Here is a 24,713-nt window from a genome sequence, read left to right as displayed (position 1 = left end):
TCCTTTGAATACTTTATTATTGCACCCCTTCATGGGAACAATGATAGCATCTATAGACTATAGTTATAATTGTTATACATTATAATAGTGATAATCATAACTACTATACGTGACTATATCCATAACTATTATAATAGTATTAAAGCGAGCATTTTCAATAAGTTTGAAAATTTTTAATTAAGTCAATAATTTTTTTGATAAAATAGTAGTTAATATATAATAATTTTGATTAAGTTAGAATAATTTTGCTCTGCATTATACAAACTTCGATTAGCTGCTATAACAACTCTAAAATAAAGGTATTCTCAAGATGAAAATAGGATGAGATGCCTTTTAAATATATTTTAAAAAATATGATATCTTTTTAACCATAACAAAAAAATAAGAGATGTCCACTTAATTTTTATACTAGAATTCATACCCCTAATGTTTATTATTGTAAAGCTTATCAATCTAAAGGCTAAAGCTAAGTTTAACTAAATAATTAATTCTTATTTTTTTATTCTCGATTTAAATATATTGTAGATAATTTAAATAAAATTTATATAATATAAATAAACACATGTATCTTTTTTATATGTTTGAACTAGAGTTTGTTTATGAATATTATGCCAATTTACATTCTAATTTGAGCAAATATGTATCATAAAAAATATTTAAAAAAAAAAGATTTTAGGGGTGAAATGAAATCGATTATGATGTAGGAGCTGAAGGGGGAAATTTTGATATTTTTCAAACTATGGAAGGGGAAGTAAAATTTTGTAAAATTTGCTTATGAAATTGAGATTTTGTCGGATGGGAATGCAAAGATGCAATGGATCTTCTCGCCTTTTTGCTGTCGGCAATGTTTCGCCACAAAATCTACGTTTTTGTCAGACACACTTCTCTATCTGAACAGTGATTGGCTGGAAGGATGCCAGCAATGGCGCGACCATCTTGTATGACGTGTATGGGACTATTTTCTTTTAAACTAATTTGCATATTCAATGTTTTTTTCTTAAATTAATTAGGAAAATTTTTTTATTGGATGGACGTCAATTTTCATTTATTATCCAAAAAGTCGTATTATGTCTCAATCCATTTTTATTCTCGAACATATTTTTAATTTTTTATATTATTATATCAATTATAGATTTATAACTATTATGCAATTATAATAACTAAGAGATCATAATTATTATAATTATATAATTGTAATAATTATGATCTTGTAAATACCATAACTATGCAATAGTATGATTGTATCTATTATAAATATATAATTATAATAGTTACAAGATTATATCTGTTATAATATAATATTAATTAATATGAATAGAGATGAATTATCTATATTATAATAGTTATAATTTATAATTATTATAATATAATATTGATTAATATGATCAGACATGAACTATCTATATTGTAGGGGCGAAGCTAGGATCTTGATTCAGCATAGACAATAATATAATATAATTAATAAAATATAAAATATAAAATCTTATAATTATAAAGTACTATAAAATAATTATCTTACAATTGTTCTTTTAAATCTTCATATTTTGAAATTTTTATACAATAAATTATCTTTCTCTACGTATATAATAAAATTATCATTCATCATGGTACCCAATATAAATATATCATCCATTTTAAAAATATCAATATAATATTGCTAAAAAATAATGAATATTTTTTAAATGAATCTCAATCATCATCTCTTATACTTTGAAGTTGGTATTTGCATATTTGTACCCAATCTATTGCATTCACAATATTCTAATCTTTCTTTTGCCATATCGTCGATAATTCATTTAAAATTCGTAAGATATATTTCATCAAGTATAGATTAAATACAAAATCAAATGAAAATATTGACTCTAATAAGTTAAATGTCTCAATTTTGTAATCAAAAGAACTAGAAATGGTATTTCCAAAGTATGTCTGGAGCTCTGTTTCATTTGTTTGTCCTTACGTTGTAGAAGACTACATGCTTCATTGATCCCTTTAATAGATCTTTACCGCTGAATAGGTAGAGGTAGCAATCACCAAGAACAACACAACTAAAACCAAGAGCTTCATAATAATGAACAGGTGGAAGTGGCCTTCAGAGTTGATAATTATGATTAAATGCATGCTCGGATATCTTTTCATCACAATCTCTCTTGATGGCATACACCTACTCTCCCTCCGTCATCCCTAGCTTTTGAATAAGGATGTCAATTTTCTTCAAACTCGATGGAGGATCTTATATCCGACCCGAATGAAAGAGGGTATAGAGGAATTTTTTGGATCTGATTAAATAATTGGGTAATAGGGTATGAAGATTTTCAGGTATAGATATAATGGTGGGTCTAGTAAAATTACTCATACCCGACCCAAATATATTCACTAACTAGAATAATGAACAGGTGGAAGTGGCCTTCATAGTTGATAATTATGATCAAATGCATGCTCGAATATCTTTCCATCACAATCTCTCTTGATGGCATACACCTACTCTCCTCTATCATCCCTAGCTTTTGAATAAGGATGACAATTTCCTTCAAATCCGATGGAGGATATTATACTCGTCCGAATGAAGGAGGGTATAGAAGAATTTTTTGGATCTGATTAAATAATTGGTAATAGAATATGGAGATTTTTGGATACAGATATGAAGGTGGGTCTAGTAAAATTACTCATACCCGACCTGAATATATTCGCTAACTATTTTTTTCTTTAATTTCACCGATAACCAATTAAGGAAAAAAAAATAAAATAAATTTGGTTTTCTCCTTCTCCTTTTCAACTTCTCCCCTAGTAGCTAATAGATGTTTATTTGATTTTTGTTGAATTATATTTTGTTGGATATGATGTTAATTCTATTATATTTTTATTTAATGATGGTAGTTGGATGTAATAGAAAAAATTATTAGTATTGTTAGAATATTTAATTTATTATATATATTAAATATTCTATTAAATATTCTGTTTAGAATAAATCGTATTAAATATTCTGTTTAGAATAAATCGTCTAGAATAAGTCCCTATACTCATGTATAAATAGGAACCTATGGCTTGTAATATTTCAATCAATTCTGAATAGAAATATTTTCCTACATGGTATCAGAGCCTAAGGTTTTTTTTAGCACCGCTGCCTATTTTCCTTTCCGCGTCGGCTTCCTGTTCGCTGCCGCCAGCCCTGCCTATCCTTTCTCCGCACGCACGCAAACAAGCGAGTTCCCGAGACCGACGAAGGCAGCGTCCCATCGCAGAGGCCCGCTTCGCGCCCGCAAGCCTCGCGCCCGCTGCCCACCTCGCGACCATCGCACGCCCGCAAAAGTAGAGGACGTGAAGGCAGACGACCGCCGTTCTGTTCCACGTCGCTCAGTTCCACGCCAGTGGCCTTGCCCCCCTTTCATCCTTGCCGAAGTCGCCAGGATTCCGTGGGATATTGTTCGCCGGCTGCCGGAGACGGCCGCAAGTGACCCTTTCTGCCCCACCGCGCGATTCCGTGGGATCTTGTTCGCCGGCTGCCGGAGACGGCCGCAAGTGACTCTTTCTGCCCCGCCGCGCGATTCACGCGCTTTCTGCCCCGCCGTGCGATTCACGCGCTTTCTGCCCCGCCGCGCGATTCCGTGGGATCTTGTTCGCCGGCTGCCGGAGACGCCGCCGCGCGATTCACCCGTTTTCTGCCCCGCCGCGCGATTCACGCGCTTGTTTGCCCTACTAGAAGCCGCTGCCGCGCGATTCACGCGCTTTCTGCCCTACCAGAAGCCGCCGCCGCACGATTCACGCGCTTTCTGCCCCGCCGCGCGATTCCGTGGGATCTTGTTTGCCGGCTGCCGGAGACGGCCGCAAGTGACCCTTTCTGCCCCGCCGCGCGATTCACGCGCTTTCTGCCCTACCAGAGGTCGCCGCTGCGTGGAGAAACCAGAGGTGAAGCAACCTCTGCCATACTGCTCCTTTCTACTCGCGAAGTGATCCATCACTCGACGACCGCCGCCTTGGGGTCTCTTCTCGAATTTGTTCGCCGCCTCAATTCACTATTCCCACTCTTAGGATATCCAGAAACTGCTCACTCAGCTTTTATCTGTCAATCCTTCATTAGCCACCACATCAGGTTCAGGATTCGCAGACGGGCCAGACTGTTGGGACGGGGCGCAAGACGGGGCGCCTGTTTGAGCTGTGTTATTGAGCAAACTCAAGCTGATCTCTACTCTACCACCTTGAGTTTGAGGGGGGGTGTTAGAATATTTAATTTATTATATATATTAAATATTCTATTAAATATTCTGTTTAGAATAAATCGTATTAAATATTCTGTTTAGAATAAATCGTCTAGAATAAGTCCCTATACTCATGTATAAATAGGGACCTATAGAATATCCGATCCTCTGATGGGTATGGGGATGGATATTCATCCTCCGATGGGTATAGGGACAAGAATGGAAGTTGAATACTTGATAGGGATGAGGATGAGGATGGGGATGTGGATGGATATAATAAATGAAGATGAGGACAAAGGATATGGATTCTGACCCAAACCCGACCCATTGTCAACCCTACTTTTGAATATAAAATCATTTATTTATCTAGGCCCATTGATTGTGTGGGCAAAGAATTACTACCAACCTCTCAAATTGGAACTAATTAATATTTTTTTATTTTACCTGAATTCCAATATGGATCTGCTCACACTGGGCCTACATTAGATATGCCCTTGGTTGTAGCAGTTACAATACATAACTGCTGCTATAACATAATATTGATCAATATTAATTAAAGATAAAATTTCTATGTTGTAGCAGTTATGATTCATAACTGTTACGACATAACATGGACCAATATATTTTTTTGATTGAAGGTAAATGTGTGTGTGTATATAAAATAGCGGCTTACAATGGTATCCCTAGGCGACCACTCAGTTTGAGTAAATGTCGAAGGACCTATATACATGTATTTGTATTTTCTTGAATACCACCTCTACATTAAAGCTCACTCCCTTAAATCTGCTCATATTCCTTGCTTGTCATATAAGGTGAACCATGGATAACATGGCAAAGTGTCAAGCCTACACCAGACTGTTGATTCCTCTATAGCGGTGCCTGAAGTCCCGCAACATCCTCCTGTATGTGCTCATCTTGTGCTGCATATCCAGCCACCATCGAATCTTTGTCTACAACTGATCGGCCGACCAACATCTAAAGAAAACACGCAACTGCATCTCCATTTCATGCCCACAAAAGGTACAACTCATGTCCTCCAAGTAATCCTGTCGATCTCGTATGGGCAGCCTCCGGTGGACCAACATCCATAAGGTAAACATATGGCTCGACTGTAGATACTGTTGCCGTACTATCTATGCCCATGGCTCTTTGTGACTCAGGCCCCTGAAGAAGTCATATGCCTGTTGTGTGCCTTTACCTGGCCCATTGACCAATATTGACTATATTTATAGAGATAAAATATTCATTTTATAGTAGTTGTTCCGGTCTAAAATCGAGGGATGGATCAACTCCCGCAGAACTTTCTTCTATTGACTTGGGTCACATCAGTGTCTTCTTCAACCTGGTCGGCCTTCGACGAGTCAACTATGGTTGGTTGTCGACGAATTCACTCTTAGCAGATTGGCTATTGGCTGATGTCTACCAAGAACTAGCAAAACTTTAAGAGCCAATCTTCCAAGAGATTTGTCCTTTAGCTTTTGTAACTGGTGTCTTTTCTATAAACGCCTCTTCTATGCTTTCACAATGCTCCCATACTTGAGCAGACAAAATAATGCAACTACAATGTTTGAAACATTATAGTGTTCGGGACCATCACCTACTTGGGCTCAGGTATTCAAGTACTTGGGAAGCCATAGTGCCTAAGGATGCTACTACTCGAACGCTATGGTACTAAGGCGATGATGTTCGAGATACTACAGTGCTCAAGAACGTCGCTCGCTCAGACTCGAGATGCTATACTCTCACGATGTTATTGTACTCAGGCGCTATGGTGCACGGGATCATCCCCACTCAAGAACACCACCCACTCGGACACAGGTGCCACCCAGTTGGGCTCGGGCGTCATCCACTCAGGCTCGAGCACTCTAGAGCGCCACCCACTCGGACTTAATACTCACGATATCAGATTAATTAGGATTTATATTGATCGAGTCTAAGTTTGTTCTATGTGGATTCTATATTGACCAAGTTCAGAAATCTCTCACATGGACTCTATATTAACCAAGTCAAGGATCCCATCACGTGGAACCTTACTCACCTCCACATTAGTAGTATGAATCATAGTTGTTATAACAACACTAGATAAAGATATTTTTTGAAAATAAAATAGATTAAAGTAAGATGTGATAATATTTTGATAATAAATGAAAAATGATTGTTTTGAGGATTTGAATAAAAAGGAACGTTCTTGTAATTTTTTACCCCATTAATTCAATGGAGGTAGCGGTGGGCCTTTGGGCCTCAATTTAGAGCTAAATGATTCATATTAAAACAATTAGATATTTGGCCGGCCCAATAAGCAGATTGATTTAAAATATTACAATTATAATATTTAATTATTCTTCAATTCTTTTTTTTTAAAATATTTTTCACATTTTTAAAACTTTTAAAAGGTAGAATCTATCACGAAGGATGGATAATAAGAAGAACTACTTATTGGAAAGAAAGAAGAGATGGACTCGCGATAGCACTCACAAACTCACGATCAAGAGTGAGCTCACAACCAGTTGCCTGTCGTGAGCTCGCAACCAAATGATCGCCGTGAGGCTGTGAGCTCACTCGCCGTTGGGAGGCGGCGAAGTGAACATTTTACTATCATGTCAAACTCTTGCCAAAGAGTAGGGTTACTATCATTAGTGACAAAGGTAACTATGTAAGCCTTAGTGTAATCAAGGAATATGGTGAATGTTCAAACTCAAAGAATAGGGTGATTTCTAACCCTATCGCAGAAAAATTGGCATTCGATCAAAGCGATTTATGTCATAGCTAAAGTTCAAAGACCGATCTAACATTTTATAATTCGCGGTTTAACCAAATGAACTAGCCGATACCATACAAGTCCACATATTGCTTAAATCTAAACAATGACTATGAAAATGATTGTATGGTGAGCTTATGGTTACTACAAGGTTAGTCGATCGATCGAACGAACGAAACTAAAATGAAGATTTTGATGAATTGTAACGTTTCATATGATAGATCAATGAAACCTTATAGAGGAGGACTAGATGTTTTATTTCCAAAATAAAAAACAAAACAAAACAAAAAACAAGAGAAATCTCTCACTATCATTCTCATTCTCTCAAAGTTGCCACAACATTAGCAGAGTTATATTTGCATCTTAATCCTGAATTTCAGCTACAATCACTCTAAAAATCTACTTCAAGGAAGTAAAAAACAAACAAACAAACAAACAAAAAAGAGAAAGAAAAATCCTTGAGAAGCTAATCTGCAATCTATTAATAGTAAGACAGATGAACAAGCATGAGATGATGATCAATTAGTCCAAGAAGGTCTCCATGATGTCCTGGTAGATCCCTGCGTCTGAGCCTCTGTAATCCATTCCCTGAGGCGTTGCTGAATGGTGATGCTGGTGGTCGAGCGACGACGAAGACGAAAGCGACATTCTCGCGGGGAACGTCAAGCTCCTCTTGAACTTGTTGTTGCTGCTGCTCTCATCTTCCTGCCTTTGCAGGAATGCTGGCTCTCTGCGCTCATCAGGTCCTGATCAGCATTGCTCGCGCTGCTAAGTGCCTGATGGTGATCATCGCCGCCGCCGGGCTTCGAATCGGCGCCGAAGAGGAGCTTGGTATCGTCTGTCCTGCCTGTGAGAGCAGTGAAGAAGGAGAGGCCATTGGGCCACTTGAGGTCTGGTTCATGCTCCTGCACCATGTCCCCCATTTGTGCCTCTGAATTGGGCTGCCCCATTGGGTGGTAAGCAGGGGCAGCTGCCATGGCAGGGATTGGAGCAAGCGAAGGGTGGCTCCAGTTGAAGATTGGAGGCGGCGGTGGGGGCGGCGGCGGCGGAGGCAGCCTGCTCGGAATTTGCTTCATTGCTGCAGATGGTGAAGGAGAACCGCTCCTAGTGGAGGAAAACAGCTGGGAGAGGAAGAACCCTGATTGGTATCCTAATGACTCAAACATGTGCCTCATCCTCAGCACAAAGTGCAGGTCTTCAGGTATCTGATACATGCACAAAGCTTCAAACACGAGCTTGACGACGACGACGATAACACTTTACTTTACTTACAATTTTGCAGGAGCCAAGTTGCAGAAGTCCGTGCCCAGCCTGAATCACAGCAATCGTCTGTTCGACAAAGATTTGTGAGTATAAAAACAGAGTAATGTTACAGCAAATTTTTCTTCTTGGAAGAACAGAGGAAGATTTTGCCTGGATGCCAGAAGCAAATTGATCATTCCACTCAGGAGGAAGCTGCCACGAACAGAAAAGAAAAGGAAAATAAAACAAAAGTGAAAAAAAAAAGTGTTTGGAAGTGTCAGTAAAAGTGAGATACAGCGTCGAAGGAGCTCTGCCAGTAGTTGGAGATGTTGGGTTCAGAGTCAGAAGGTTCCTTGAAAACCCATTTGTGGCACTTGTCAGAAGCAACCTTCCCCATCAACCTGCTCGCATCGATCTCTCGATCAAATTAAAGTCGCAAAAAGAGAGGAAAATAAAGGAGAGGAAAAAAAAAAAGCGAAAGTGGGAACCAAACCACCCTCCTCCTTCCCTTTTGCAGACCGATACTAACAACGAGCCCGAGGACCGGGAAGAATCGAAAGGGAGATGGATGAAGCAACAACAACAACAACATCATCTTGTGGCAAACTCTAAATGCGCCCTCTTTTCGTGGAAAAGATCATTAATGGACACCACCAACCAAATACCCACCCTTCTCCGTAATTGTACAGCTGAATGGACATCTTGCTGAAGGCCTTCCTCACCGGGTCTTCCCCTGCATCCATCTCGTCGACTCGGCTCCGGCAGAAGCCATCCTCCCACATCAGCATCCTAAACCCCATAAAGATTCAAACTTTCGTCATCAAAATCCAAACTTAATGATAAAGATCCCAACTTTGCCATGGAACTTAAGAAGGCAACTCACAGGTTGCCATTGTCGTCGCCAATCTTGCAGCCATTGCCGCCCCTGCACCTCCTGCAAGAGAAGAAGGGGGAGAAGAGTTGGTGAGGTGAAAGAGGGAGAGGAAAGAAGGAGAAGGAGGGTACGGGCGAGGGCGAATGGTCCAGAAGACGGAGTAAGTCCAGTCCGAGTTGAGGCAGAGGTTCCTCAGAGCCTCATGGAGAGCCAACATGCCCACGGCCTCCTTGCTTCTACTACCATCTCCCCCTACACCTCCTGAGCCCACCATCTCTTTGTTCCCTTTGTTTTCTCTATCTTCCTCTCTATATACTTCTCCTCTCTTTTTTCCCTTCCTAATTACCTTCCTCCACTCAACAGTGGCGCAGGGGAAAGGAAAAAAAAGCAAGAAGTTACTAAAGAGCAGAAGAGGAGAGAAATGGCAAGGGGCTTTCTTTCTTCCTTATCTTTCTCCTCACTCAGGTCACTCTCAACATCTCCACCTCAGCTTTGCTTTCCCTGCTCCAGTTGGTTAACAAAAGAGCAAATTTTTGACGGAATGGTGTAGATTTCTGGAGTTGTTAGCATCTGGTTATTACTTCTAGGCAGTGGCGAAATTGCTCCTTGCAGCTCTACATGAGGATGCTCGCTCGCTCGCTATGCTGCCTACTTTCCATGCTTCTTTTCTTTATGGAAAACGGGTGGTCCTATGCTTCCGCCCTTCAAGGTTTAACCCCTTCGGTCACTTTCATCTTTTTACCAGTACTCCATTTACAACCCTACCCATCCTGTGACAAACATAACGATAAGCGGAACTGAACACTAAGAATGCAGTATTCTTAATCGAGCAGCACCTTCTCCAAATAAGAAACAAGGAGGAGGAGGCGGAGGAGGAGCACTGAGCACTGACTGCATGCATGCATGCAGCTGGCGATGCTGTGCTGCAGAAATGATGATCGGTGAGGGAATTGGGAGGGAGCTCACGTGAGAGTTTGGGAGGGCAGTGGGGCGGTGCCTCGTGAGGCATAAAGAAAGCCAAAGGAAGAGGAGGGGGGCCGAGGGAGATTGGCTGCGCTTTCGCCAGCAATTCGATGAGCTCACGCAGAGTTCGCAAGCAGACAAGAGAAGCCAACAGTGAGCCACTGTAGCTGATCGCGCTGGATGGGCAACGAGGGGGAAGAGCAGAAATTGCGGGGGTCGATCGATCGGAAGCCATTCAAACCTTCCTTGGATCACCCGCGAACTCATAACACTATTACGATGAGGTTTGAGTTGAACAAACCCTCAAGTTTTGGGTAGGAATAGGATACTACAAGATCTGGTCCCCCATCTGCCTCTTCCCACTCTCTTCTTCTTCCTCCTCCTCCTCCTCACCTGCCTAACCAGGGCAGGAATCTGTATCTTTACCATCTTCCAATGGCCCTTTTCTAACCTTTTATGAATAAATTATCCATGCCGTCTCTGACAACATGAGTGGGGTTGATGGAGATTTGTGTGGGGAGGAAGACAAGCCAGTGAGGACCAAAGGAGATTTATAGCAGCTGAGGAACTAGATTTGGACCACTGCAGTTTGTTTTCTCGTCTCCTTCAATCTCCACCTCTCAGTTCTTGATTCTTTTAAAACACATACTTAAAGAGAAAGAGAAGAAGAAGAAAAAATACAGTAACAATAGTTGAGTTGGGACTGGCTCCTAAAAGTAGTGATTAGCCCATGCTCAGAGATCCAACTTGCCCCCTTGCTCCTGCCTGACAAATGCAGACATAGATTAGCAATATAGTACAAAGTCCAAGATTCCACAAAGCAAAACATATTGCAGAAATCAATGCACACAGCTGAGTCATGAATGGCAAGTCTATGATCTAGCTAGCTAATTAACAAGTGTTTGTTTAATGGAAGAGATAAGAGATCCACTGAGTGGTGGCTGTCATTATTGTTTGCATTGAATCCAATCCTTCTTCTTTAGACCTTAAGCCTCCTCCTCCTCTTTGACCGCCATTATTGTGCTATGGAGCTGCTGCTGCTTAGCACTCTTCGCCCTTTTGTTTAGGCACATGACTTGGAAAAACAACAAAAATGCACTGTTGGGGGGATTAGTTTAATCATGGGAAAGGAAGGGAAGTGCCTTTAGATTTATTTGTTTTAGGATGGTGCATGGTCGTAGATGAGCCAGCTGAGTGTAGGTAGCTAGTTGAAGTTTGAGGATATGCCAAGTCACTTTGTGCGTCGACAAGGTTGTTGAGCTTGAATAGGACGCGGTTGTCTTTATCGCTAGAGTTGAGTTTGATGGTACTGTTTGTGAAATAAACATATTGTTATGTCCTAATCTAAAGAATAATAATTTTATTTTATTTTTTTTTATGTTTAATAGACTTAGTCATATACAATAATGTGTGGTCCTTAGCTGTACATCTCCAAGTATGCAGGGGTTTGGGTAGCCTAAGCATCTCGACCCATTAACTTAGATGCTTGGCCGCTTGAGCAACTTGATGCATTGGCTCGGACAAATGCTTGACATCTTGAGCACCTCAACTCATCGACTAGAGTGCTCAACGTCCTAAGTATCTTGTGTATGGAATTCTATGCGATAAACGATAAATTGCATACGAAAAAAAATCCCTTGAGCGATTCATGCGAAAAAAACGCATATAAGTTAGATCTACAAAATCCTATCTAATAGGATATACCTTTGGAGCATACTCTTCACTTATCCCGCTTGCCCAAAATTTGTCGGATTTCTTGCACGTTCAAATGCCCATGTCTCTATGCGTATCTACACGAACACTTACTTTATGAAGAAAACTTTAGTTGTGCTAGCAACCCTTTTGATACTCTCTGCCAAGAAGAAGAAAGGGGCCAAGAAGATGAACATCCAACCTAACTTTTGGGAAGAAAAACTCTTTTTATACCCAAGTCATGAATACCAAAAGTTTCATTATGATTAATCTATTAATGATGCATGCTAACTTTTTCTTCTTCAATGCATGATTAATGTGGATTAATCATGCATGATGAATCAACCTTCATCCATCATCTTAGTTTAATTTGAGTTTAACTCAAATTCAATCAACTTAAGTCTAACTTAAGTCTTGGTTATCAAATGAGCTTAATTGTTCTATAGTCAAACTAAAATAAACTCATTTCCAAAATAGAATGTTATTTGTGTGTGACCCAATAGGTTCTCGTAACGTTGACAATGTCTCTAAAATCCATTTTAGAAACATAAGTAATGAGTAACATTTAGCAATGCATCATTGCTACCCAAGTGACAAAAATGTCGAGATTCGACATAACTTTTGTGACTATGATAATGTCCATATCTATCCTTAGATATCTAGATTGATCAATGAGGCATAAATTGTGGCATCCTCTTATCAATCTTTATGTTTCTTGATCCCCAGAGACTCACTCAAGCAAATGAACTCAATATCTCATATTGACTCATTTGAGCATGACCAAGCATTTCGTGGTCCCACTCTATCAAGAGACCTCAAGATATCACTCCCGTCATATGGGAGGGATAGATCCTATCTACATCACTTACATCCCTTGGCATAATTCGTTACATACCCAGTGATCACCTTTATAGTCCACCCTGTTACAAGTAACATTTGACGACACCAAAGTACATAACTCCTTATGTAGGGAACCGTAGTGACTTCAGGTTTAAGGACTATTCATACCAATCATCACATGAGAAAGTTTATGACACTTATATAACGATCCATAAAATTTTCTCATACCAGGTTAATTTAATATACATTCTCTAATATATACTCATGTGTCAACTCGATATCCCATATCCATGACTTATGAGATCAAGTCATCCAGTTGACCTAAATACTAGTCTCAACGTATTAATATGATCCTTGAATATTAATGTTTAATTAGGAATGATTAAAAGTAGTATTCTATACATCATCTCACTATCGACTCAAACAATCGATATGATGTAGATTAGAACTAGCTACTCAATGACATTATTATACTTAGTTATTTGGTACAAATATAAAGTAAGTATAATAATAAAAAATTTTATTTTTATTAATAATAGAATATGATACAGAAGTCCCTAGTCAATCATCACATAATTGGTTCTAAGACTATTATTAACATCTTGACTCATCAATTTATGTTCTCGGGCTGCCTGAGTATCTCGACTTACCATGTCAAGAGTTTGATTCCTCAAATAATAGTCTGACTCATAGGATGCATGCAACCCTCTCTTGGAACCATGTATCTTGTTTCACCCCTTTATAATCGATTCCTTTCCTTTTTAATAATGCCATGTGCATAGCAAAGTTTGAATCACCATTAACATCATTGTCGTTCTCGTCCTTTGATGCTTAGCTCAACTGTAATGAAAGAGCGTAAATATATTGAAGAAAGACGATCTTAACACTTGACTTATGTTTAAACCTTCTACTCGTGGAGATTCGATCATGTTATTTATATTAATATAAAATCATACAAACTAATATTTTTTACAAAATATTTTTACATGGTTTAAAATTAATTAAACTCTCTAAATTATTATGCTATATGAAATGAAACAAAAAAAAACATTAATAGGCGAATATTAATAATTAAAATAAACAAGCCTAGGCCATGCTTGGCCCGTGGCCCGGTTGTGGCCCACAAGCCTTGGGCATGCTTGGCCCGTGGGCCGAGTCAAGCCCATTTTAATTATTAATATTAAATATTTTGAGAAACATTTAATAAAAATATAATTATATTTTTTAAGCTTTTTTTTTGTATTTCATTTAATGCGCATCAATCTATTTATAAATTTGATTAAATATGGATGGTGTATTTGTAAATTTTGCACAACAGAAAAAAAAACGAAAAATACGGGGAAATTGTGTAGATATATACGTATGCATACGTATACACAGTGAGGACGGGAGGGCGTATTTAGCCTGCGACGCCTCGCTTCTCTGCGGCTCTCCATCTCGTCGCTTCCGATCGGAATGCCTGCCCAAAAGCGCCCGATGCCTCCTACTCCGCCGCCTCCGTCCTCCGATGACGCCTCTCCGGCGCCCCCTTCGCAGCTGCAGCATCAGGAGGATGAGGAAGAGGAAGCCGTGGTAACGGCGGTTAAGGAGGAGGAGAAATCGCCCTCCAATCTGCCGCAGGAACAGGATGGTAGTGGTGACCACGCCTCCTCCTTCCTTCTCTGTGTCAATTTTTTTTTATTTTGGTTGAGGTAGCTCAACCTTGGGCTGCCGCGGTGGCGGCGTTTGTTTTGACTACGCAGGTTGCGACGGGGAAGGTGGCGGCAGCGAGTCAGAGGACGATGAGGAGTACGCGGATGAGTAAGTGCCTCTTTTCCTTGTCGTTTAGTTTTCTCGTTCTCTCTTTGGTTTCGTGGATTCGGGATGGTCTTGGTGGCGTTCGCTTTGTTGGCCCGTCGCCGGCGAACGCTTGCCAGCTCAGTAGATCTGATCTCGTCAGGGGTTTGTCTTCCTTTTGATCATGCTACCTTCACGTCTTCTGACGATATTTGGTAACGGCTGCGGCCGGACGGGCATCGTTAGTTTGAGCTAGCAGAGTTGGGAATTGGGACCTTGACGCTCATGTGTATGCTAAAGATGTTGCCTTTTACGATAATACGCCAATTGTTATTGGTTATCTGCGACTGATGATTGTTTCACATCCAAGTACGGAATGCGACCTGCTTCTCGTTACTTGCGGCGCCTCCAACGTTAGCTCGCTCCCTGGTTATCCCTTAGCTCCTGTAAATTGCTACAATGCTGTGAACTTCAAACTTAGAAAAGGGAAATACGCAAATATGGTAGCTAGGTAGGTTGAATTCCTCGACGATATACTTGTTATAAGAATTGAGGTGCCATAATCGATTATATAAAAATCCCTTGGCATTATATACAGGTAACTGCTAGCTAATTTGAGTAGTTCTTATATCACTTCCTAACTCCATGGTGTAATCCATCACTTCAAATTACAAGATATAGAAAAGAGAAACAAATGCTTAACCTGAGTTTACTTGTGCAATATGTATGTATTGGTAGCTTTTAGATGTCAATTTTAAGGTTGTTACAATTTTTCTTTAAAAAGACACTCTTAGATCATTCTTATGGTCTGTGGAGGCCTTTCTAGCTTCCCGCTCTTTGTAGCATTATCTGGCATTGAATGTGATCATTTCAGTTATATCTATCTGGGTTCAGTTTGTGGAGCAGATTACTCTACTTAGATTCTGTTCAACTTAGATTTGTAAGCTAGAAAAACATTCAAAATATGGAATTATCATTAATTCTTGGTTTGGACACATGAAAACTATGGTTCTTAGGCATTTACTATGATACCATATAGTAGCACAGTGATTATAGTATCCTAATAATATTATTGACATACTATGAGAGATGCTAGAGTGACTTGCGTGTTGTACTGAATATTCTTGTAGCAAGTTAAGCTACTTCTTGCTTGGCTGATGCTGCTTTCTATTATTCTGGACATACTATCTTGATGGAAATTCAATTTTCACATTGCTAACACTTTTTGATAGATCTAAGTTCCTAAACTAATGCTGAATTCTGAATTATGAAACAATGAACGTTCATTCTCAGACTAATTGAAACTCAAAAGATAAAGGACCTTAAATTGTGTACTATCTACAATAATCACCACTTACATAAGTGTACAAAAGCAATTATATATTCTTGTTTGGAGTCTGTACATTGACCTCGTTCAAATCCATGTTCTACCTTACAATTTTGACAAAGATTTTTCAACTTCAATTCAAAATGATGCTTAACTTTTATGTCAACAAATTTATAAATTCATGCATCTACAAAGAATTCCTGCCTTGTGCTGATTGCATACCTTTTCCCTTGACTAAATTTGGCGATACTTTCTCACTCAATTCAAACTTTAATTTAGCAAAAAAATTTCATCGTAACTTTATTTTGTTTCCATGTTATCTTTACTACTCCTTCAGAGGTTGGAATGCTCCAGCATTTAAAGAAAAATATGCTGCCTACATGGAATATGATTCTTGTCTTGGTTTACAGATTTGTCGTAGTGAAACTAGCAGACATACGCAAAGAGGTACAATGCCCTATCTGTTTAGGTATGCCCATTTGATCCAAAGTTTAAATAGTGGTACATGTCACCTTGATTGTTGATTACTTCAGGGAAATTCTGGCTTTTAAGATTTTATCTGCATGTTATACTGCTTATGTAGTTACCTTTAGCTTCACGATTAACATACATTTTCAATTCAAATTATACTTTTTCATATTATTGAAAAAAATATTCCAATGTTGCATATTTGGTAGTTAAAGATGGAACAAATTTGACTATGTGGAATATTTCGTTAAGTTTATGTGAACTCTCTCCTAGTTATTTCTGCATGCTTTCTTTGGCTATTTGTTAAGAATGTAATTATTCTAAGTTTGTTCCTTTCATTATGCTCAAGCTTTTGTGATAAGTGATTAGCCAATCACTTTCATATGGTATCAAAGCAGGAGCTTCATGCTCAAATTCTACCCACGTCAAAAAAAAAAAAAAAAAATCATCGGCCTACAACACTGATTGACAAACAATGTGTTTTTTTTTTCACCTCAATGCTAATATTGGAGGTGTTTGGTTTTAAGTTGTATTTTTTTAACGGAAAGTTGGGGTTGAAAATATGTAAATGTATAGTTGGGGTTGAGAAAAGGTTGAGAAAATGTAAATGTAAATGGAGTGCTTGGTGAATATGAGGTTGAGTTGTATTTTGGATGTCAATTTACTTATTTACCCTTACTAAGAAAATTAAAAAATTATTTCAATTTTAGTTTAAAAAAATGAAAAGCAGTATACCAGTACGCGACGAGAAGAAACCTAGGGGCGTGATTTGGGGGCTGGTTTTCAGAGAATAAAAAACTCGAAAAAATTCTTATATATTTTTCACAAGGGTAGATGTGTAATTTGAACTTTCAGGTTGGCAAAAAGGATCTCCACAGGTCCTTTTTGCCAACCCCCAATTTCTGGTTACTCCAACCCTATATGTACATTCACCATCTAAACTCAAACACCCATCATCTGTCCATTGCACAAATTTCGAGAACTCAATGGAACATTTACATCTAGGGAACCTTAAACCAAACACCCCCATTGTGTTGGATTGAATTGAAGAGGTGCAACAGCTACTTTATTTTGGAAATTGAGTTAAGTTTTAAAAACCATTTGCGGTCAATAAAACAGCATAGTGCATATAAACAAATTACTTAACACGATTCTCTTATAGATATATGATTCAAAAAAATTCACACCTATAACATAAAGATTATGTAAAAAAGAAAATGCAAATACAAGAACTTTTCGACTACTTTTGTCCTTCAGGTTCACACCATGAATCATTTTTCTTATTTTTGACTTGTAATTGTAACCAGGCATGCATTATAAGGATCATGATTCATATTTAATGGCACAATATTAATGGAGCATGTTGATCATGCTTCATAGTAGAAAAGAACATCTTGATTAGATAAATACAAAGTATTGTGATTTGTTCTTATTGAAATTTGAGATGAAACACACAACATGATATTTCATTGTCAATGGTTTTCGACAATAATACAATTATCGAGTTCAACCATTTTTGTTGATTTTGAGTCTTATTGACATCGACTCAATTGACGAGAGAAAGAAGCTACCACTTGATGATATGTGAAGTGGAAGAGGAACATGACTTCACTGTGGCAACACTTCTTCTGACACATACTCCTCAATCATCATCAAGTGTTGGTTCCACTCTAATTGTTGACTCTAAATCTCCAAAGTTTCTTGTTCTAAACCGTCATTATCTTCAAGATTCAACACTACCTAACCTCTGCACTTTCACGTTTGATAAAAAATTCAACTTTTTTTCTTTGAGAACCTCCTGTTATTTAGTTTGTGGAGTTTAGTTTTAAGATTATTTAAAAAGGAAAAATGCAAATACAAGAACTTTTCTACAATTGTCAACTTGAGGTTCGTACTGTGAATCATTTTGCTTTATTTTTTAACTGTAATTGTAACCAATCATGTATTGCAAGGATCATAGCTCATATTTAATGGCCCAATATGATTAATGGAACACACTGATCATGATTCATAACAGAAAAGGAGACTTAAGCAAATCTTGATGAGATAGATATAAAGAATTGTTTGATTTTGACTTCATTGAGATTTGAAATGAAATGCAAAATATGATATTTCACTGTCATTGGTTGCAATTATTAAGTTCACACTTTTTGTTGATTTCAACTCTTATTGACAAAGCAATTGACAAGAGAAAGAAACTACTACTTAATGGTACATGGAGTGGAAGAGGAAGATGGTTTTGTTGTGTCAATACTTCTTTTCAATTATAGTCAATGTTAAATTTTGTAAGACATGCACTTCTCAATCATCATCAAGTGTCAATTCCACTCTAATCGTTGAGTCTTAGTCTTCATGTGATAAAATATCTAATTCTAGATTGTCATTGACTCTAAGATTCAACACTTCCGGATATGTCTACTTCCACATGTGACAACAAGTTTATCTTTTTTCTTCTTTGAGAGTGTAGTGTCATTTAATTTGTGGAGTTTAGTTTTAAAAGATGTAACTTTATTTTAACCTTTTTTATAATTGTACAAAATATTATTTGTATTTATGATTTAGAAAATCATTTTGTGTCAGTTGGCACTTGAAAAATTTATAGTTTTGGCTATTGGCATGCGAAACAAATTTGAGAATCTCAATACAAAGTGAGGACCAAGCTTTCATAAGTGACTATGATAAAGCATCCATAAGTTGTGGTAATAGAGCTTCCATGACGGCTAATCTTCAATGAGCAATAGCATTGAAGCTTTCGTGAGCGACCAAGATGAAGCTTTGCAAGTGACAGTGAGGGCTAGAATTTTGTGAGCAATTACAAAGGCTAGGCTTTTGTAGTCTAGCTTCGCTAGTGACCAATGCTGGAATTTTTGTCCCCTTTTGCATTTATGCAGTTAAGTTTTTTGATGAGTTGGGCAAAGGGTTTAAGTTAGATTTGTCGATTTATTTAATATACATGTGAAGTTGTGCAAGATCTACCATGTATACAATTGACTTGGCATGCCCAAGGTGATTGATGGCTCGAGGTCTATAAAAATCAAAGGATAACATAGGGATTATCCGTGGAGATCAGAGGATGGTGTGGCCATTTGAAAGACTACAAGATGAGGTCTATGGAGATTGGAGAAGGATGTCGTGAACATTTGAGGGATTTCTAAACAAGATCCATGGAGATCGGAGAAGGATGATACAAGCATCTAAGGGACCGTGGGATAAGGAGCATCAGAGCAGTGCAAAGTTGAAGGAAGAACTACATAAGCGAAGGCATGAAGGATGACACAAAAAGAGGAGCTGAAAGCTCGGTGCATCTGAAAGATGAGTAACTTAATGTGAGAAGACTTCAAGACTTGGAAAGATTCCACGAGAAATGTGAGTGGAGTGACTTGTGTACATGGGACAAGGATAGATGACAATTTAAGTAGACTCAACCATAGATATAGTCGAAGTCAGAGTTGTTAGTAGACTGATGGTTGGAGATTAGTTAAAATGTGACGAAATTTTTTTTTTTCAAAATATTGTAGTTTGCCAGGTGACGGGAAATGAGTCAATTAATGGCTGAGTCAACCAATGATCCAATTAGTCGACTAATATACTAAAACTCCAAATTGATTTGTTTGGGGTACTGTGGTTGAAATAGTTGACTCATCATTCGACAAACTTATATAATGTTTGCTAGTTGACTGAACAATCTTAGGATAGGACAGTCGATTGATACTTTAGGATTGATTCAAATAGGGTCGAAGATAGAAAAGTAACGATAGGATTCGAATAAGATGTTGGAGTCAACTAATGGCTACCACATCAGCATGACAGTAGACAAGTTTAAATTCAATAAGAAGGCTATAAAAGGAGCTGAGGTAGATGCGAAAGTAACAATTCTCTATTTTCTAGCATAAAATTGTTGTTTCATTGTCAAGCTTCTTGTATTTATTTCTTCTTATATTTTGAAAATCATATACCCTAATATTTAAGATGTTTTTCCACCTTCAGTGCTTAACTGAGGAGGAGAAAGAAAGATAGTGACATTTGAGAGTGATCCACTTGAAGCATCATAGGCCATGGATGAACCTTGGGAGGTTGTCGAACCATGTTAAATCATTGCATATATGTGTGCTTTTATTGTGTTCTTTACTTTCCATTGTGTATTTTTCTATAGAACACTAACATCTCGGAGTATTCACCCCATCCACCACATCGGCATCAGATTCAGCAACCAGGGTTGACCTTCCATGAGCAACTGTGATGAAGCTTCCATCAGCAACCGAGATCAAACTTTCTTTGTGTTGGGGGGGGGGGGGGGGGGGGGGGGGGGGGGGGTGGTGGTTGGAGGGGAGAAGAGGGAGTCTTCTGTTTTCCTCCTATAGGTCTTCTTCCTTTTCTCTTCTATGTGGTCAGCACCACATGACGTTATGCCCAACACAACATCTGCACCACATCATAGTTGGGGACCAAATCCTAGCTTGAAACTATATTTCAAACCATGATCACATCAGATCAAATATTGATCAAATTGGCATGATTTTTTTTTAAATTCATATTTTATGATACAGGATTATTTTACAACCGATATGGGAATTATATTGATGCACTGTACTAGTCGAACTGTTATTCTTACCAATTTGAAAAAACATGTAATATTTATGCAAAAAATCATAAATTAATGGGAAACATTAACAATCTTTTAGGAAGCATAATCATCATGTAATTTCTCAACTCATCAAATTCCTCACTCTTCATATTGAGCAATTCTTTTTATTCATTCTAATGCAGGAAACATATGAATATTGCTTATACTTGATATAACTCTCTTGCTTGTAAGGCTTTTGCAACCATGCAGTTTTGTTCCAAACCATTGACAAAATATCTTTATGATTATCACATTGTTTAGTTAATTGATCTCTTCCCTTCCGATTTTATCAATTTTTTATATATGGATTAATCTAGAGATAAACTTGACAGGTCAGCTTCTCCTTTAATTGATTCCTATGGACATTAAATCAGATTGAAATAATAAATCGGCTTGTTACAGATGTGCCAGTTGAAGATCAGCAAAATACATGAAGTAAATGAAACCATATGTACTAATCCCTAAAAACAACAAAAATGAGAAAGAAAATACAACAAAACTGAGAGAGGTAAATTATGTGAAGGCGGAGGTTGTGAAAAAGGGATTAATAGGACAAAGTGAGGATATAGGTGGTGAACTTTTGGCCCAGTATAATCCATCCAAGAATGCAATAGAAAGTTGTTTTGGAAATAAAAGCAGTGTTCATCTTTTTAGCAATACATACATGAGTTGAATCAATTAGGGTGGAAGCATTAGAGGTAAATCAAACAAAACTCTAGTTAATATAATATAAAAGAATTAAATTGATTTTGAAGATTAATAGCTTTCCATAGAGCTCTGTTGAAGGATAATATCCCTGGAGCCTTGCATGGTTGGATGATTATGATGTCGGTAACCCTTATGGCTTGTTGTTATCCATAAGTTTCTTTCTGCTTCTTCTTATTGTGACAATGAATGTTTGCACACATTCCTACAGCCCTTCTAATGAGAAGTTCGTCCTTAAGATTTGCTGAAGCCTTTTATTTTCCAGGTATAATCAGGAAAACGAGGACGGTCATGGAATGCTTGCACCGGTTTTGCAGGGCGTGCATCGACAAATCAATGCGGCTTGGGTATGCTGCAAACAATATTTACCTTTTGAGCTGATACTGGAGTAAAATCCAGTCTAACTGGTTCTGAAATAATATAACTAGCTTGGTTGTTCTTGCACTTGAACTAAGTTGCTGAGATGCTCTTATTCATTCAGGAACAATGAATGTCCAGCATGTCGTACTCATTGTGCGAGTCGGCGATCTTTAAGAGACGACCCAAATTATGATGCACTTATTGCAGCTTTGTACCCAGATATTGATAAGTATGAGGAAGAGGTAAGTGATTCTGAATTTTGTTTGTACATCAGGCACTTTATGCAGTTCCCTTTTGCTGAGAATGGTTACTTCACTCTGTCAATCCTTTGGCTTTAGGAGTTATCTTTTCACGAAGAAGAGATGTACCGGAACAAGAAGGTACATTCTTATTCGAGGAGACTAAGGGCACAATAAGTTATTAATTTTTTTAAGCTCCATACCTTTTAGTTGACATTTTTTCCCCCACAAAAGCTACAAGAATCCATAGCTGAGATATTTCGACGACAATCTGAGGCTGTTGGTAAGAGAAAGTCAACAGCAAAATCCACAGCTGCAGCTTTTGTTAGAAGATCACAGGGAAGTTATCGCAACTCTGGGAGAGGTGGTAGCTGCGGTCGTGATGCTACAGCTGCAAGCTCAGATGATGATGATGATGAAGCAAATGCAAATGATATTGTAAACAATGATTCATCTGCAGATGAGCCCTCTCCGGATAGAAGGCTCAAAAAAAGACGCAAGAGGTGGAGCACGCCACGATCCTCCCCTGCCAAAATCAATGCTGGTGCTGGCAGCGATGATAATGTTGATAGCGAAGCTAACAGAGAGCACATTGGAACATCTTTGCAAGCTGGGAGCAGAGATATTCTTGCATGGGGTAAGAATGGCGCACGCAGCCAAACTAGACATGGTAATATGAGTGGCTTAAATGGTCGGATGTTCAAGGGTGGGCGAATAACCAAATTGGTGGACTATCTCCGAAGTTTAGATGACAATGACGATGAGGTACAATAACAGTAAGGACACTATCATTTTTCTTGTACCTTATGTTGTGAATTTCTCAAAAGCTATATCTTTACCTAACTTCTTTTTTCAGTTGGATGTGCATCTGACCTTGGTTCCTCTGGACAAAGAGAGAGTACCAAATTTGGAACAGCCAAATCTTTGTTGCCGACCAACATTATCAATTAGACATCTCTGTGACGTGAGTTTCTGTTTCTCCTCTCCCATTTCAATACCTGAAAAACATACTTGTGTAATTCTTGACATGGAAGCCAACAATGTGGGTTTGCATGCGCAGTATATTGCTCTTCAGACATCAATTCCAGCTGAAGAAGTTCAGATATATACAAGAACACGGGAACGTGTAGCCTCTGCGACCAACCAATCGAGCTCCATGGATTCAGCTAGTAGCGAACTATTTTCCGGGTTGCAAAAGTTAGAAGCGCAAGAATCACTTTTAACCTTGTGCAATTCCTTCCTCATCAAAGGAGAGCTGGTGAGTTATTGCAACTGACAGCCGATTAGTTTCTCACGATTAAGTCCACTTCTTAGTCCATTTTCACCGTTCAGGTTTTGATCTACCATATGGGAATACAAACATAGAAAGGGCTCACCAGTTCTTCATTTATTTCCTGAATTCAAGGATGTATATATTATACAAACAGCAGAAGATTTCAGGAGGATTTGGATTCGCTCGTAGAAATTGCTTCAGGATTTCATCAAAGATGGGTGAAAGTAAGTCTCTTGTTCGTGTTCAAAAATTAACATGATCATACCGATTACGTTCCAAGGTCTTCAAAATTGTCTCATACTTTATTACAAAACATTTTCCGAGAATGATTTCGATGAGTTTTGCTATTGAATCTTTGTGTTGTTCTTCACAGTTGTGATTTAACAAACTATGGCAGAAGAAATATGGAGTAGAGTTCGACTTTGTTGTTGTAGTTGTTTTACGAGAGATCCTTATATTTCATAGAAATTTCAGGCAAAAGGAAATGCTTTTAGAAATAATTTTAGGCAAGATTGAAGGGGAAAAATTAAGTAAACATTTGGTTTTAATATCAATCATTGTTAAGAAAATGAATATAAATTAGAAAATTTGATATTTATCTTTAACATGAAATTTATTATTATTTTTTTTCTTGCGAGCTGAATTGGAATGTGAAGAATTAGTTATTGTTCTTTTCTATTATCACTAATAAATTTTGACAAACTTCTCAGTTCGTTGGAAAACGATAATAATAAGTTAGTAAAAAAAATTTACAAATTTACCCCTTAAAATTTGATATGCCTCGTCCAAATTTCACCCGTTGACTTTTCACATAATAATTTAGTATTTTTTTAAAAAACCCCCTTAAAATTTGAAATGCCCTTTATATCATTAACAACTTCTTACCATAGACAATGGGGAATGTAAGGGAGTCTTGTCCGTGATCTTTCCTTAGCCATCAAGTGATCCAAACTTGGATTGACTATAAACATTTCAAATCGGTATACAAAATTCAAAAATTAAAAATTTGATCGATTTAGATCTAGTTTTAGAATTATCAAACGGGTCAATCCATGACAAGACAGGTTAATCCACTAGAAATTCATCATATGACGGGGTAGGACGGGCCAATCCACCAACTTGACAGGTTGAAAAATTTTCAATCCAACTCAATCTAAGGTGGGTCGCGGGTTAAGCGGGTCAACTCACAGACCTATCAAAAAATAAAAAAAATATAAATTATTAAAATTTTTAAGTTTGGATTGTAGTTTAAACGGGTCAAATTGAAAATTTTAAATTTGTATTGCATTTTAAACGGGTCGACCCACTAATTCATTGAATTTTCTCTTTTAGTTTTAAATTTTGGAGAAAAAATAAATTTTCTCAATTCACGGGCCAAC

The 24,713-nt window shown here is 37.9% G+C and overlaps 3 protein-coding genes across 5 annotated transcripts in view; 1 reads left to right on the top strand and 2 right to left on the bottom strand.

Moving 5' to 3' along the window:
- The window catches only part of LOC141826429 (uncharacterized), an 80,797-nt gene that overhangs the window by 17,095 nt on the left and 38,989 nt on the right, over positions 1-24,713 (bottom strand). The window contains 1 exon segment of the mRNA XM_074713669.1: positions 11,825-11,831. Within this exon segment, the coding sequence (XP_074569770.1) occupies positions 11,825-11,831 (7 nt within the window).
- On the bottom strand, positions 7,262-9,897 carry LOC141828452 (protein RICE SALT SENSITIVE 3-like). The gene is given in 8 exon segments (XM_074715884.1): positions 7,262-7,647; positions 7,650-8,156; positions 8,224-8,280; positions 8,365-8,406; positions 8,489-8,594; positions 8,863-8,982; positions 9,077-9,127; positions 9,199-9,897. Coding segments are annotated over 8 exon segments (1,200 nt in total). The 5' UTR covers positions 9,342-9,897; the 3' UTR covers positions 7,262-7,473.
- On the top strand, positions 14,007-23,769 carry LOC141828449 (putative E3 ubiquitin-protein ligase RING1a). Of its 3 annotated transcripts, none has more exons than XM_074715878.1 (10): positions 14,007-14,198; positions 14,305-14,362; positions 16,076-16,134; positions 21,728-21,809; positions 21,944-22,064; positions 22,161-22,202; positions 22,296-22,826; positions 22,918-23,025; positions 23,122-23,319; positions 23,467-23,769. In XM_074715878.1, exons 1-10 carry the CDS (start codon positions 14,018-14,020, stop codon positions 23,521-23,523), a joined length of 1,437 nt encoding a protein of 478 aa, XP_074571979.1. In that variant the 5' UTR covers positions 14,007-14,017; the 3' UTR covers positions 23,524-23,769. The 3 variants fall into 3 exon arrangements, with proteins under 3 accessions (XP_074571979.1, XP_074571981.1, XP_074571980.1); XM_074715880.1 differs by having other exon boundaries at positions 23,394-23,769; XM_074715879.1 differs by having other exon boundaries at positions 22,272-22,826; positions 23,394-23,769.

The sequence above is a fragment of the Curcuma longa genome, chromosome 4, assembly GCF_044706935.1.
Source record: "Curcuma longa cultivar G26 ecotype Majalengka, Jawa Barat chromosome 4, ITB_CL_G26_1.1, whole genome shotgun sequence".
NCBI classification, from domain to species: Eukaryota; Viridiplantae; Streptophyta; class Magnoliopsida; order Zingiberales; family Zingiberaceae; genus Curcuma; species Curcuma longa.
The sequence above is the reverse complement of the archived record's forward strand: the minus strand, read 5'-3'. Positions and strand labels throughout refer to the sequence as shown.

What these genes read in the sequence shown, in the direction of transcription:
- LOC141828449 (XM_074715878.1), top strand. Translation starts at nt 14,018, where the DNA reads ATGCCTGCCCAAAAGCGCCCGATGCCTCCTACTCCGCCGCCTCCGTCC. An exon ending in TTGATAAGTATGAGGAAGAG is followed by an intron (nt 22,065 to 22,160) that starts GTAAGTGATTCT and finishes CTTTGGCTTTAG; the next exon opens with GAGTTATCTTTTCACGAAGA. An exon ending in TCCTCATCAAAGGAGAGCTG is followed by an intron (nt 23,320 to 23,466) that starts GTGAGTTATTGC and finishes CCTGAATTCAAG; the next exon opens with GATGTATATATTATACAAAC.